Raw genomic sequence first — 15,469 nt, 5'->3', positions numbered from 1 at the left:
CCCGCGGCTTCACCACTGCGGCGGTGGGCGGGGCTTCTGCCTAACCGCTGCCCGAGCAGGCCACTCAACGGCTGGCGGGGGCGGGACGTCGCCGTGACGTCAGGGCGAGGGCGCCGGTGGGTTTGATGGGGGGCGCGGAGTAACGGGCGGGAGCGGCGGGGCCGAGGGCGGGGGGCGGGACCCCGGTTGACACGGTGGGGACGTGGGGGACCTGCGGCTTGCCCCGGGGAGCAGGGTCCCGTTGCTCCAAGCTGGGGATGCCCCAGGGCCCCTCCACAGGCCTAGGCCCCTGTGAGAAGCCGCGGGGCCGGGCCCCCGCCTCGGTCGGTTCTCAACGGCTTGTGTCTGTTATTCCTGCAGCTGCCTCGGCGGGTGACCATGTCCGTAGATCGGAGGCGGCCCCCATGCCGAGCGTGGCAGTCATCAGTAGTTGCCAGTGTCCACTGATGCCTGGTAGCGCTCGGGCCCACGGTCCCCTATGAATCCATCAGTGCCACGTTCTGCTCCGCCCCAGGTAAACAATGAAAGTGCAGTTAAAACCAGAGTGCTCTGTTTTTAGTGTGACATTACTCATTGTACCGCTGACAGTTTCGGTTAAGGACCGCAGGTGGTACCACAAGCATGAGGAACTCACTGAAACAGTCTCTGTTTATTATATAAAAATAGCTTAAATTAAAACCTCGAGTTTATAACCAGAGACTTTTTCCCTTCTCCTTCACATCAAAACATGTTCTGTGTGTTATCCTGTATAGAAAAGTAACCCAAGCCTTGAGAGCAGCACCATTGAGAAACAGAGGCAAGAGCTGCAGCTTTTAATTGCAGAACTGAAAGACCGTGATAAGGAACTCGATGACATGGTTGCAGTGCATCAGAGACAGCTTCTAGTCTGGGAAGATGATCGGCAGAAAATACTGACTTTAGCAGAGCGGTGCAACTTACTAAGCAGTAAGTGTTGTGTGTATAAAGAATAAGACCCTTTTAAGCATGGTCTGGTAGTTAGACCCCGCAATAACAGTTCTGCATCATGTAAGGAACTATTTCCTACCCTTCGGCCTTAAATGTGGTTGTTTTCATTCTGAAATCAAGACTTCCATGATGGTACTAAAGTGATCTGATCTTGAAGGAGGTCTCATAATTCTCATTTGAGTCTGTAGAATTGACTCTGTGGATTCTTAAAAAAGATAATCTGATGAAATAAATGTGGGGGGAGAGAACAATTTGCAGACATGCTGTTGAACTGCAGAGCCCTGTGCCCTGAGGTGCTGCTGCACACCTCTGACCTCAACTACCAGCCACCCAGCTAATCACCTGCCAGCTCTCAACAGTCTTGTTTGACAGCCATAGTACAGAGGTCAGCACGGAGTTCACCATCCAACCTGGGTAGGCAGGGAATCCTGCTTCAGTGGATCCATTTCCAAATCGTGTGATTTTAAAACACTGCGTTAAATTATTTCTGACAACAGTGTTTTCTCACAGATCCCTTGTGTCCGTTCTTTTCAGATGAGCTGAACAAGAGAAATGAGATCATCAAATCACTGACCAGAAGGTTAAAGTTCTTAGAATCTCAGCAGAGTGACAGTAAGACAACACTTGAAAGCACACAGCAGAAGTTCAGAGAGCTGTCACAGAAAGTGACAGATGCAACTGCTCACTGTCAGGCTCTGGAGGTAGGAGTTAAGTAATGGTCTGATTTTGCAGACTCTGCATGTACAGAATGCCAGTGGCATTTGTGAGTTTCACTAGTGAATAGGTAGTTCATATTAAGGCTCCTGAGTTGCATTTGTCTATTAGTACAATAATGTTAGGTTAAGGTATAACTCTGATTTGTTGGGGGAAATACAGGAGGGGAGCTTTCCTAAGCTATGATTTGGAGTTTGCTGTTTGTTTGCTTAGTTTGGGGGAGCACTGTTCAGAACCAGCTTGCTTCCAAGAATGCCTGTAACTGTAATTGCAAAAGGCAGTGCTGGCCCCAGAACAGTGCTGGTACTTGGTTAGGAAGCTTTAGAAGGTTTTACTTACAGCTTTGATTACTCTGATGAACTACAGCATTCTGAAAATGGTTTAGGATGTGAAAATAATGGGTATTCAAGGGTTCTGGGGTTTATTAAGTGATTTGGCAGTGATGTGTTTATTGGGATTATTTTTCCCCTGTATGCAGTAAAATATTATCCTGCATTTTCATCTGCCTTATTGGCTTGACCTAAGACATGCAGGATATTAAGACCAAATCAAGGGTTTTGTTATAAGGAACTGGGGAACAACTGTTTTCTCGAGTTCTCTTTTCTCCACATCCTCACGGTTTGCCCAGAATCCCACATTCATGATGTTTAAAGAAAGTTGTGCCCACATTTTCTGGACAAATAGTAACTGAATCACTGAAGCAGTAGCTCACACTCTTATTTCTGTTCACTAGGAGAAAAATCAAGGTCTTCACTGTTCAGTTTTGGAACTCTCTGCTAAAACAGGCCAGCTACAAGCGAGAGAACAGGAGCTACTTACTATGCTTAAGCTGAAGGTAACATCTGTCATCTCCTCAGGTACTGAATGTGGTCTAACTGCAGTGCAGTTACCAATGACTGTACCACAGTGGCTTAGTCGCCCACTGCTGTTAAATTCATAGGCTTGTTTGCGAAGGAAAACTTGGTCAGCAAAGAATAAACTGCTTTATTTTCACAAACAAGCTTGTTTCCTGGCTTTGATTTTGGGTTTTTTTCCTCTAGAGCTCAGAAGTAGCTATAACTAGTGCAGTAAGATGTACTCTTGTCAAAATCCGTATGTAAAACAACAGTGAAGAATACATTCTATTTTGTGTTTCAGGATGAGGCTATACTTGAAACAACTGATCACATCACTGACTTTACATCTAAGTTCAAAAAGGTGGAGAGTGCATTGCGTGCAGCGAGGATGGAGCGATTCAGTCTCAACAAAGACAAGCAAGACCTCAAACTGAGACTAAAAGAGCTACTACTTGAAACAAATAAGCTGAAAGGTAAATATTCATACTGGGCGCCTCATTTAGTGTAGACCAGCATGATTCCTTTTCATTCTGCAGAATACTGCATTTTGTTTTAAAGATGACCTCTGTGAAAAGGTGGAAGAAAATCAGAAGCAGCAGCAGGAAATAATTCACCTCAAACAGGAAAACGGCTGCTTGAGGAACGAGCTCGCACTTGCTGGTAAGTGAGGGCAGTTGGCTTTTCATGCCTTAGCTTTTAATAGCACAGAGACTTCTAGACAACGGTTCACCACTGTCTGTGAAGGAGGCAGCTTCTTATCTCCCTTTCTTGCAGTTTAATACATACGGCTTTGTGTGCCATTGCTCTATGAAGGCAATATCTAGGGCTTCTGCAGGGACATTTATAAAAGCACAAAGTTCACCAGTGTGATTACACGCAGAGGAATAAATGGCTCAGAGGATTCTCTCTTGAAATTGTTGAGATTTTCATGTCTCCTGTGGTATTAATACAATAAGTGGGGGTGGCATTCTCCCTTCTGATGTAGACTGCATAGAAAATAGTGACCTACTGAATAGAAGCTGCATACAAAACCTAAAGCTTAGGCCCTATGAAATTACCAGCCCACTCACTCCCTCTGGTTTTTGTATGGAAGCAGTATGTTTACCAGTTCTCTTTTTTTCTTGCTTTTCTTCAAGTGCTGGGTTTGATTTCGACTGGTTTAATATGCAGGACTTGGTAAAGTGCAGCCTGCTGTCTGGTGATAATCTTTGCTTTAGTTTTGGGTAAGAGAGGAACTCCTCTGTGCTGCAGTGGATAAGAAGGGCAGGCTGGTGGTTGCTGCAGTGTTATTACAGACACGAAATATATACCCTGAAAGATAGGTGACCAAGGATGTCCTCTGCTGGGTATGATTTACTTGCCTATGACTTCTTATCTGCCATTACCTTTGCCAAATATTGATCCCATGTCTCATTATTTTAGAAACAATAGTAATGGGAAGTATTTCTCAGCACTTTTCTGTACAAGGCATGAATTAGAATTAATTAGTGAATTGCCTTTCCGTGAAAGAATGGGAACGTGAAAAAGTAAAATCAGTCAATCAGAATATTGCTGCTGGTAAAATAAAACGAGGTGCTGTGGAAAGTCTGAGGAAAAGACTTAATCTGTTTAGTTGTCTTATGGCTTTTGTGCTCTTTGTCTCGAGGGGAAACAGATCCCACTGATCTTACGAAAATGCTTTTGTTTTGCTTAGGTACCTGTTTCTACTGCTTCAGACATGCATTAACAAATGTATTTGCCTTGTGTCTATTCACTTTTAAGTAATGAGAAAAGTATCTGTGTTTTGAAACAGTTGAGAAAGCAAAGAGACAGGATCAACTTCTGCAGTTTGCAAAGTCAAAACAAGCGCGGACTGACACAGAGCTATCAGGTTTGCGAAAGGTACAGCCCTAACTGTGTTCCTGCTCTGAGACTGTGAAGGCATTTTTCAATACATCAGATCTGCATGGAACAGTAATAAAAAGTTAGCTCTAGCTATGATTAATGAAGGAAAAGAAACCAAATTTGCTGTTTCTGCCTTGCTGGGGTGGCTTTGGAACATTATTTTTCCTTTTTGGTTAAAATTAAAACCCCCATGCATGGTACAAATCTTTTTATTTACATGTTCTTTTAGCTGGTTTTGTATAATTGTATTTACTCAGTCCTACGATGAGTAAATACCACCCTCGTAGCAGTAAAGTGGGGGCACCCTGTTGAGATAAGTTTGTCGGTGCGTGTGTCTAAACAGAGAGTGCTAGGCTCGAGAAGTCACGTGAAGGGCAGTGGGAGTGGGGTGTACTGCCTGACACACATGCTCAAGGTGAACTCGGGCAGTGTAAAGGGGCATGGGGTACTGAAAGAGCTGTTTCAGCAGAGACTTAAGCCCAGTGTTTTCACCTGCACCCGTCTGAGGTTCTCAAGGCATGTTCAATTCTTCTTTTATTGCAAATAATTGATGGGTATGTTATCATCTACATCAGCTCTGCAAAAACTTCCCTGTAGTGAATGCCAAATACCATGATCATCATTCATGTCCTGCAGTTCTACATAACTTTGAACAACATAACAACATGTATTAAATCTCACATATCAAATGGTCCTGTAGTTATGATTGTGTGGTTCCATCTTAAAAGAACACGGCAGTCTTCTAATAGGAATATTGTTTATTGCTGCAAAACTTTATTTTCCTAAATACATGTAGACATGGCCCCTTAGATTTGGAAGGCTTTGACAATAGTTTGACTGCAAGTATGGGTTTGTTAAAGTGTTTTCAGGATGTTTTTGGAAGATAGGCAATGTGTTAGTACCTGATGGCAATATTCCAGCACTCCAGACTTCTGCTAATGCACATTACTATCTTTAAACAGATCTATGTAAAACAGCAGCGTGACTTGCAGTTTCTTCATGTCAATTTGGAGAGCTCTCAGGAATTAAGGCAAAAGCATGAAAAGGCAGCACATGAAAGGAGGTAAAGTAGTTTTTTAATGCAGTTTATTCACAAAGAGACTTCACTGTTCAGCCACAACTAACACCCTGAAAGAGATGTGTGCTGTGTCAACACGGCTTTGCTAGACTCAAACACAGACTTCTGTCAAGTTCTGGCAGGATACAGCTGTCTGGGGTTGGTATATGAACTACCGCAGAGCCATGGCCACAGCCTCTGGTTAATGTCTAGCTTAACCTTGAATACAGTTATGTATGCTCTTTAAATGCAGTATATCTCACTGTTTTCTTTGTCATGCCATTGTAGTGTAGCTATGGCATTCTCTGCCCCTGAAAGTAACAGCAAGACAGACACAGTTAGGACTGAGGGAACCCACGGGATATGCGAGGAGTGTGGAACTGCACAAGTTCCAAAAAGTGGGGTGAAACCCACCTCTGAGATGTGTGAAGTAGATAATGGACTGCTACGGAGTGCATCAGACATGGAGGAAACTACCTCAGCATACTTAAACCAGTGTCCAAAAGTTGTGAAAGTCTTGGCTGACCTTACGGAAGAAGAAAAGCAGGATGTTGCATCAAGCTCTGATGAGCCAGGCAGCCAAGCATTTTGTGAGGCAAACAACACGAGGCCATTGAGAAACAGGGAAATCTCTGAGAATGAGGTGGAAATCAGAGACCAGCAAACCTTTGAGTCATCTTCACCTGAACATGAGCATTGGCTTAATGTCAATTCCTGTGTACATTTGCAAAGTACTTTTGTCCAGAGCACCGTCACATTTGCCCAAACTGCTAATGAAAATGAAACCTGGGAAGAGAGAACTGGAATTCTGTTGGACCAAAAAAGCAGAGAGACTCCTGCTGCAGTGCATAGGTCTGAATCTGACTCCTGTAGTAGTAAGTTCTTCATCAAAAAAGATGCTTGGTGGAAGCCAGTATCGGATCCGGAATGGTTGAAGATTTTCAAACCCATAAAAGGAGATGGAAATGTATGGCATGGAAAAGATTGCAGCTGTCTCAGGACTGCACAAGAGATGAAATGTGCCTGCTCGAAAAGGTTATGTGCTTGTTAAATTTAAGAAATAGAGAGGTATAATCTAGAGCTATGTAAAAACTTGGGTGTACAAGCTCTCAATAGTTTCTGTTATCTCAAGTGATGGTTAAAGTAAATGCTGTTCTAAAATTAGGCTCCCAACCTTGAAAAGTAGTAAAAGTAAGTTAAAATAGCTCTTAAGGTATCATGGTTCTATTTTTATGTATTTATTTTTTTCTCAGCTCTTATCCCCAGGAGCTGTGTGGGTAGGAGAAGCTGCCATACCCCAGGACTTGCCAGATGAGACAAAATGCAGATTTAAAACATCTCAGGATTTCTTTGAAATCCCAGATGTTGCTTGTAAATCTGGTGGGTAAAATAGAGCTGGACTCTACAGTGATGTTCCTGTAAGGCAAGAAACAAACCTAGATTGTGTGTGATGCTTTAGTGACTGTGTTATTTCTGTTGAGAAGTCACACAGTGGCTGGGCAAGAATGTAGGACATGGCTCTTCCGCACAGGCTGCTCTCCTCACTCAGGGCAGGGAAACGAGATGGCAAGATTTAAAGGACAGCAATCTGTCTGCTCTCTAGTGAGTCCTTGTTCATGGGACTCTATCCCTGTGTTTATGTTGGGGGAGGAAAAAGGACATGTGTTTGGGGATGAGCAGAATGAGGCTTCTAATGCTGAAAAGTGCCAGAAAAATACTCAGGTGTCTTGGTATTGGAGGTACAAAAGCTGCTTTACATTTATAGAAGTGGTTTTGTGCCTGCACAGGCAAGGGCATTCAGAGCTGGGATTTTCTGTGGATTTATGCTGGTTCCTCTATTTCCTCTCAAAGACTTGACTGACTTAGAGCTCTGATTTAGAAGGATTCCTGAAGTTCGACAGAGATTTCATAGCTGCCTTTTAGACAGAGGAGTAGCAGCTTTTCAACTGGCAGTTGGCAAGTACAGTAAATGAACAGCTGTTCAAACCTGCTGAGAATTCCAGCCAGCAAGTCTGCCCAATGTCCAACCAAATTAATGCTATGGAATGGAGCTATCTGATATACAGATGCTTTCATTCTGTGTTGCTTTTGAAACAAAACTATTACAGAAATTGTTACTGCAGTGGCACTGACCTGCTCAGAAACAAGGTGGATGGGCAGCCGTTGAAAAAGAATGCTGTCCTGGCACATTCCCACACAGCTTAGCTGAGCTTCATGCTGTGTGTGGATTCCCTCTAGTTTCCACTGGCCATAAATCATTAATAAGACTCCATTCCTCATATGTCTACCCTGCCCTTTCTTACCTGCTCTCTCAGCAGCACAAATGACACACCCTGCCATCCCTCCAAACCTCTTTTGATTGAATCATGAAAACTGCTTTCACTTTTTGTCTTGACCTTGAGGGAGTTTTAGGGGAGAAGGAACAAATTCAAGCCCAGGCAATGCAGATAGAGCAGATACCCTTCAGTAAGGCAGGGCAGCTCTACCCATTTGGGATGTGCTCTAAGCTGTCAGGTTTTCTTGATGCCCACACTTGGTCTTGGGGCTCTGCTAACTGGAGACATTGAATCAGTGCAAATCCCAAACTGTCAGTTTTCCAGCCTCTGATTTGTCACTGAATAAATTCTCACCCCACAGATGGGAGGAAGGCAGTAGTAGTGCAGTCTTCAGTGTGGGCTTCTGTTAAGGCATTAATGACAGAGAGCAAACACCACATTCCTTCTGGGACTTCAGTCTGGATCCTCCAGTTTTCCATTGCTGGCTGGGTAGTGCTGATGATGTATTTTGTGTGTAGGGGAGGGTGCTGGCACCTCCCTGTCAGCCCAGCAAATATTTTTGACATGAGTTCTTGAATTCAGGAGCAGCCAACAAGAAGGCTATTAACACAGTCAAATACCTTAACCAACTGCAAGAGTGATTGTGAAATACTGGAGCACAGGAGTCATTTCTGTGCTCTTAGTGACTTCCTTTATGTTGGACCAATGTTTGCTGCCTTTGGATTTTTATCTCAATTCTGGTTTTAAAGACAGAGTGTCAGCAGTTACCTGTTCAGTCTGCTTCTTTGAGCTGTTGCCCTGTCTCAAAATCAAACCTGTTTTTCCCCCTCCCTCCCAACCTGGGGATTTCTTCAAAACTGGCTATGCTCATTGCATCTCCTCACATCCCCTTTTCTAGGCTGCTACAGCTTATTCCCTTACATCTTTTCAGAGCCTTTCCCTGTCAGAAGCACTCCAACATGAGCTTTTCTCTCTTAAAAGAAAGCCTATTCATTGTACCCCAGTGTTTTACAAGAGAAGTGAAATGAGACACAACAGACACTTGTGAGCTGGCATCCCTCACAAGGGCTTTTTCTTAGATTGAATGTCATCTAAAAATAACCTTTTTTTAGCAGTCTTGCCTGGTCTGGAATGTGTTGTTCCACCAAAATAAGTATCTAAAGAGTATTTAATGAAATGTTGTAAATTTAAAGTAGCATTTTCTTTAAAATATGCATATTTTTGTGGTCACCTGATCCAGGCAGTGTTAGAACTGTGCTTCTGGTTTGTTCAGTGTGATGCAGAAATGTTGTCTTTTGGGGAGATGCTCACTATTTGATTTACTTTTGTATGAAGTGGAAATGAGCAGTTGCAAATGAACACTGCGAAGCTTGAAACTGCTGACAGAAACCAGGGCAGGTCTTTGTATGTGAAAACACAGCTCTGGGGACAGAGGGTTTAGTTAGGGTGCTGCTGGGTTCCTGTACTGCTATGGTAGATGATCAAGATCATTTCAAATGTACTACAGCTTTTATTATTTCTCGTCTTATTTTGTGATTAATTGGTGCTGGAGCTGAGTGAGGGATTTGGTAACGCTGTGATTTAAGGAATTGAAATTGAGAAGTGTTTTTCTCTAGGGTAGAGTGTAATTGAAACTCTTCTCTTACACCTTTGTTGCTTTTTTATTGTGGGAGAGGTGTAAAAGAGAAGTTTCAGTCATTCAGTATGCATATTAAGTGCTAAAGACCTTTTGTATTAGGACAAGCTTGGGATGGCTGCAAGCCAGTGTTCATACAGTAGTAGGTACAGGGTATGATTTGTTGCTTTAACAGTCATTTAAATTGCTTTTCAGATATTCCTAAATGCACTCAGAAGCTAAGGGAAGATGTATGCCAATAGATTATCTGCTTCCAGCTCCACACTGGAATGGCAGTCAGGCAACTGAGTCTTGGGTTTAATCACAGTTTGCTCAAACAGCACTTTACTGTTTGCTGCTGTATTTAAATAAAGCCTCTTTGGGGAAGCTGCCCTGTGATCTCTGAAGTGAGATGGTGACTTTAAAAGACTCTGAAATTCCCTTGCAAAGAACATCTACAGATATTAATTAGCCTAATGGTTGATTAAAAAAAGGGAGGAGAAGGACTACCAGAGTATTTGGAGGAGTTAGAGACTGCCTTTTTACGTGCTCTTTGCAAGGTTAAATAGATACTCAAGCACATAGTAACTGTTCTTGAAACTGGTTGAATGTCAGACTGTTGTCCTCAGAGGTTGAACCTGATCTAATGAAGCTGTTAAACACGGGAACTGCTCTGAGGAGCAGCATATTCTCACATGCTCCATGGTTTTCTTGGCTCGGGGCTCATGATTATTTATGTTGTCCCATGATATTCCTTTGAAAGGTGAGAAAGGTTGGCGATACTGTTTCTGGCAATGTCTTCATTTTTTTAGCAGTGGAGAAAACGTGGATCTGAATTCTTTTCACTTGGATTCTCCCTGTTTGACATCCACCCAGAAAGGAGACAGGCCTCAAAGATGTGAGAAATTCTGCGATGAGGAATTCACTCTGGAGTTCAATAGCTTTTCAGTGACTGAGCCAACAAACAGATGCTGCACCGCCACCGTGGACCGAGTCAGTATTTTATTGCAGAACATGCTTCCATGATTGTAAGGGGAATTGTGATGGTAGGAAAGCAGTTGTCTGCCAGTGGGGCAGAACTAGGGTCTGGAATGATGGGACATGAGGCTTAAAGCAACGGTGGTAAAATACTTCATCAAAATAATTCCTTTTTGTCTCTGCCTTGGACAGCATAAGTGTAAGGAGTTCAATATTATAGATACTGTTTTATAGATACATCTAATTTATAAATTACAGATATATCTATATCTATATATATAGAGATACAAGCTTTTGAAATGCAAGGCTTTAGGATAACAAATGCTGGCTAATTGGAAATTCCATTAAAGCACGATACCTGAGTATGCTTGGATACAGTTATTTCAGGTTATTGGACACTGGGTTTTTGTCTTGCCTGGTTTTCCCCTTTCTCACTGAAGTATTGCTGTTGTGTGCACTGTGTGCACATGCATGTGAAGATCTGTTAAAAGCTGATACCAGGAAAGACCTTTGTGTCTATTACAAATAACACCACTTGGAGCCTGGAGCAGTGTAATGTAGTAGCATTGCACTGGAGCAGTGTAATATAGTAGTATTTTGAACGTGATGATTCTTGGTGGGTTATAATCCTTTGACATATTCCAAAATGACCATTTCATAACTTTGGCTCCCTTTCTGTCTCCTCCAGGACACCAGTTCTCCCATAAGTAAGCTGCAGCATGCGCTGGCTGAGTCTCGACAGATGGTTGCTGATCTGGAGCTTAGCACTCTCCTCCAGGCGAGCCCTCGCTGCAGTCCAAACAGCAGCAACATTAACACGGTATAGATTGCTCTCCCATGACTAGATTTAGGTGGTCATTAATAGGGATTGGGAACACCCTTTCCCTTGCACTACAGTGCTATGAATATCCTCCTGATGCTTTGCTGAAGGTAAAATTCCTGCATGCCTTAGCATGAAGTACTTGAATTTTATATAGGATTCTTTATGGCTCCTCAGGGCCATGACAGGATTTGATTTTTGCCTGTGTCTAAACAGATGGAAAGAAGAAGTTGTTTTGGAGCAAGCTGTAGGAGGGACATTCAGAACTGGTTTATTACATGAGGCATATTTGTGGAAAGGAGGACAGTACAGGAAATAAGTGACATAGAGGATAGTTTTGTGTGTGACTTTAAACCAGGCTCCTAGCTTAAATAACTTTAGAGTTTTTGTGGGCTTCATTGCAGGGTCAGAGGACATACTCGATGGTCAAAGAAAATAACCTGTACATAGCTGTCAGGGCAGTTTATTTTATGAGCATGAACGCTGATCAGAAGTTAATCTTGAATATGTGGGCAATAATAGGAATAATTGCAGGAGGGGTCACTTGTTTGTTTTCACATATATCCTTAAGGATTTCTATCTTGTTTGATGAGGAGATTGTGCCACTTGTCACTAAAAAAGACAACGTGCGCTGATAAATATCACCAAGGAGAAATTAGGTTTTTGGTGTTAAAGCAGACTCAATGAGAAGCTGTATGCTGACACCTCAGCTTTCTCCTGAAAGATATGACATCTCTCTAAAAAAGTTGCACCCCTTTTATCCTTAGATGACCTTGACCAGAACAATGTTGCTGTAAGTAACAAGACAAAGTGATTTTTATAACATTCAGAACCACAAAACCTTAGCTGTGCTGGGACTGACCGACAGAGTCTAAAGGTTGTGTGCCAGCGTTTGCATAAGCTGAAAGGATATTTTGTTCAGAACTTCATCTGCGGGGTTTCATTCAGCATGAGAGACAGCAGCAGTGTAGTCGTTTGCAAAGGCTGTCGTGTAGGAGGGATTCCTGAAAAGCTCTCTCCAGAACAGTGGCTGCTTGTGGCTCCTGCCCAGCCCCATCAGCTGTCTGGCTCCTGCTTTCCTGGTTGGCACATCACAGCTCAGCTAAACGGGCTGTCCTTTGGTAGTGAGCATGACTGCTTTACAACCTGAGACTGCATTTTTGAGCCTGAAATCGGGGTGGTTGCTGTAGTGGATAGAAAATGAAGCAGGCTCATGTTTACTGCTGGGGGCAGCCTCTGCACCACATCTGTACAACTTTGATCTACTTTCGGAGTGGTTCTGGGGAAAGACCTGTCAAGCGTGTTTTTAATTCCTCTGCGCAGGCCATATAACCTGTGCTTAAAGCCAGGTTTACCTGAGGCTGTTTTAAACTGTGCTTTAAGACATGTATCAAATATAACCCTTAGGATTTAATCAGTAAGAATTTGTACGTGTTGGATTCTTTGCCCTGCTTGGAGGAGGGAGAAGAGGGAATTAACAAGTGTATCCTTGCTGCTCCCCAGTTTGAACCTGGCAGCTCTGTGTTTTGTGTTATCTCAGTTCTTTGGTTTCCATGTAGTGTTTTTGCTTTGCAATGTAGACAACAGAAGTTGCAGAAGGTCTTCACAGAACCCAGTTATCTGCTGCAGAAGAAAGAGGTGCTGACCTCCCATTCTTTTCTCTATGATGTTCTGTAAGTATGAAGGTATTTTCATCTTGATCTTCTTAATTGGAGTTTTCTGTTCCTCTTTATAAATGCACCTGCAATATTAATATAAGTTATGGACTTCTGAGATGAGCCTGGCACAAGATTCTCAGTGGACTGCTAAATGCATTTCAAATAAAACTCCTGTGAGTTAACAGCGAACAGATAGTAAGGCAACGAGTAATCCCTTTAGTCAAATCAACTTTTCTCAATCACTTTCCTCATCCTCTGGGCAGTCAGACCTTGCAGCATAATTCCTGAGTACCTACACACTGCTTATTGTAGTTAAAAATCCTTCTGTGTGTTACAGATAACGGGATCAAGGATGTGAACATTGTTGAAGGAGAGACTGGGAAGTGTTTTTCAGTGCCACGGCCAAGGGCTGTTTTAGCATATTGTTCCTGGGCTCAGAGCTCCAGAAGCAGAATGTGTTGAATAGAGCTGCATACAAAAAGCAGCCTTGCCCGTAGTCAATTGTTTTTTCTTCTTGAATCAGGAAATTTCTCACTCTCTGATTATTTGTTTTACTGATGTGAATTGGATCCTTGCAGTAGGCACCGTGTTGTCTGGTTCTGAGGACAAATGAGTAACCAGATACGGGTAAAATACTGAACACCACGTGAAAATGAATAAGAACTAGCAACAATGGGGAGAAAATGGACAAAAAAGAAGTCTTCCAGTGCTGACACAACCGAAGCCAAGGGGAGTTACTGCACAACAAGCTGAGTATGCAGCTCTGTGGCACTGAATTTCTTACACTGATCACCTTTAATCCCATGGAGAGCTGGTGCTCAGTTCTCTCTTGGTACACTCAAAGTGCAGTCCCTGAGCTGTCTCTCTCCTATGGAGCCAAACCCTCTGTGTGCTGGCTTGTAGCACCCTCATGTTCTGCTGTTGCTGCATTAAGTCTGGAGACACTGAGTCTTCTTCCAAAATGAGTTGGGTCTGCTTAGTGCACGCTAATGGAGCTCTTGTGGGAAATGGATGCTGAGTAGCTGGAATGCTGTACCTTACTCTGCACGATGTTCCTATGTGGAGAGCTCTTCCTTTCCTGAAAAGAGCCCTCAGGTAAAAGAAGATGGAGGTTTTATGGATGCAGGCCAGCACTGTGACTTGCAGCCTGAAACTACTGCTGTTGGAAAGTTGCAGGAGCAAATCCCCCAAACTGCTGAGGCAGCAGAGGGGGAGCAGACGCTGAGCCTACAGAAATGAGTTCATTTGCCTCAAGTGAGAGAGGTTTGGTGCAACAAACGGACCCACAATTTGCTGTGGAGCCACGACAAGAAGTAGTGACTCTGCAGGTCACTGGCTGCTGCATAATTCTGGTTTCCTCCTTTTGTTAAAAGGCACTGGATCACTGTGATCGGTTTGGTCCAAAGCAGCTTTTAGAGTTGATAGCAGGTCCAGAAATAACTAAATATTTGGCCATTTCACATAGGGAAATGATTGAATTGATGTGTACTGGGTTTGGGGGTGGTTTTTAATTGCTTTGCAATCATCAGAGTGCAGGTGCACTGACACTGGGTTCATTTCCTGACTCGCTGGCGGTGATTTGGCCGTTTCCATCAGTGGGTTGTTTTCCTTTAGGGAGAGAGTGTTTTGGGGAGAGTTGAACAACAAAGCAGTGAGTGAAAGGGGGCATTCAGTTTTGGACAAGGTCGTGAGTGCCACTGCTCAGGGGTGGTGACGCAGTGGTTGACTGAGGGCACAAAGATTGATCCCTCTGCAAAACAAATGGGAAAGGTTTCTATTTCCCGACACTGCAGCAGTGTCCCAAGACCGCTGTCATGAAATGCTTTGGTTACCTTTCTTCCTCTTTAAATGTGTACACTGGTTTTAGGTTGCTTACAGCATGAAATTCTCTAGAGTAAATTGACAGACACGTGAACACTTCTTCTATTTTAAAGGAAATGTTCCTGCAACTTAACAAAAACCTTCCATTTTCTGCAGCAGGTGAAGACCTTTCCAACACAGAGTTAACCTGGAGACCTGAAGATCACCAACCCATCAGCTATGATGGAAAGTTACCTCATTATTTTTCCATGCTTCTTTGGAGTGAAAGCCTCACAAAGAGATGTGGGGATATGTTTTATCTTGAAATAAAACACAGACTAACGCCAAGCTCAACAGAACTATTTTTATAGCTGGGAGCTCAGGTTAAACACTGGCTTGGGTTTGAAGACTCTCAAGTGCGTAATTGTTACAACACAGGAACTATTTTTCTTACTCTTTTTTTTTATGGTGGCTCAGAAATATTTATAGCGTATGACACAGCCAAATGTTCCTTTTTTTTATAGCTGATTGTTTTAGCTCTGGACTTGTGGCCATGTAGAGGGAGATGAATAATGTTTATAGGAAGTTCCCAATTATGCTGTAGCCAGGAACTGCTCCTGCGTGGTTGGAACAGGACAGTTGTCACCCATGAGACGGGCACAGCACCGCTTCCACTGGGCACTGCTTGTTCTGCCAGAAGCTTGTGACAAGATGAGGTGTGTCCAGTGTGGTGGGACTGGGGTTTTAGCTTTAAACTGGTTTTTAATCCTTGGCTATTGGGCAAGATGTATTCCCTTACCACAATATGAACTTGTTTTTTAACTAAAAGATCAAATAAGCCAATAGAGGTGACACCTTTGCTGTA

The 15,469-nt window shown here is 43.1% G+C and overlaps 1 protein-coding gene across 14 annotated transcripts; it reads left to right on the top strand.

The window, feature by feature from the left end:
• The first annotated feature begins 219 nt into the window (after positions 1-219).
• Positions 220-15,469, top strand: CCDC62 (coiled-coil domain containing 62). Of its 14 annotated transcripts, none has more exons than XM_062625891.1 (13): positions 220-514; positions 753-945; positions 1,501-1,667; positions 2,414-2,515; positions 2,818-2,989; positions 3,075-3,176; positions 4,309-4,397; positions 5,363-5,463; positions 5,746-6,492; positions 10,164-10,341; positions 11,015-11,146; positions 12,727-12,819; positions 14,785-15,469. In XM_062625891.1, the coding sequence occupies exons 1-12, from the start codon at positions 479-481 to the stop codon at positions 12,811-12,813; spliced, it is 2,106 nt and encodes a 701-aa protein (XP_062481875.1). In that variant the 5' UTR covers positions 220-478; the 3' UTR covers positions 12,814-12,819; positions 14,785-15,469. The 14 variants fall into 14 exon arrangements, with proteins under 14 accessions (XP_062481875.1, XP_062481870.1, XP_062481872.1 ...); XM_062625886.1 differs by having other exon boundaries at positions 14,782-15,469; XM_062625888.1 differs by having other exon boundaries at positions 14,739-15,469.

This window comes from Pezoporus occidentalis, unplaced genomic scaffold, assembly GCF_034315485.1.
Source record: "Pezoporus occidentalis ecotype Australia unplaced genomic scaffold, CSIRO_AGI_Poc_V1 ctg284, whole genome shotgun sequence".
Taxonomy (NCBI): domain Eukaryota; kingdom Metazoa; phylum Chordata; class Aves; order Psittaciformes; family Psittacidae; genus Pezoporus; species Pezoporus occidentalis.
This window is presented reverse-complemented; position numbering and strand designations above follow the sequence as displayed.

What these genes read in the sequence shown, in the direction of transcription:
- CCDC62 (XM_062625891.1), top strand. Translation starts at nt 479, where the DNA reads ATGAATCCATCAGTGCCACGTTCTGCTCCGCCCCAG. An exon ending in CACGTTCTGCTCCGCCCCAG is followed by an intron (nt 515 to 752) that starts GTAAACAATGAA and finishes TATCCTGTATAG; the next exon opens with AAAAGTAACCCAAGCCTTGA. An exon ending in GCACCGCCACCGTGGACCGA is followed by an intron (nt 10,342 to 11,014) that starts GTCAGTATTTTA and finishes TGTCTCCTCCAG; the next exon opens with GACACCAGTTCTCCCATAAG.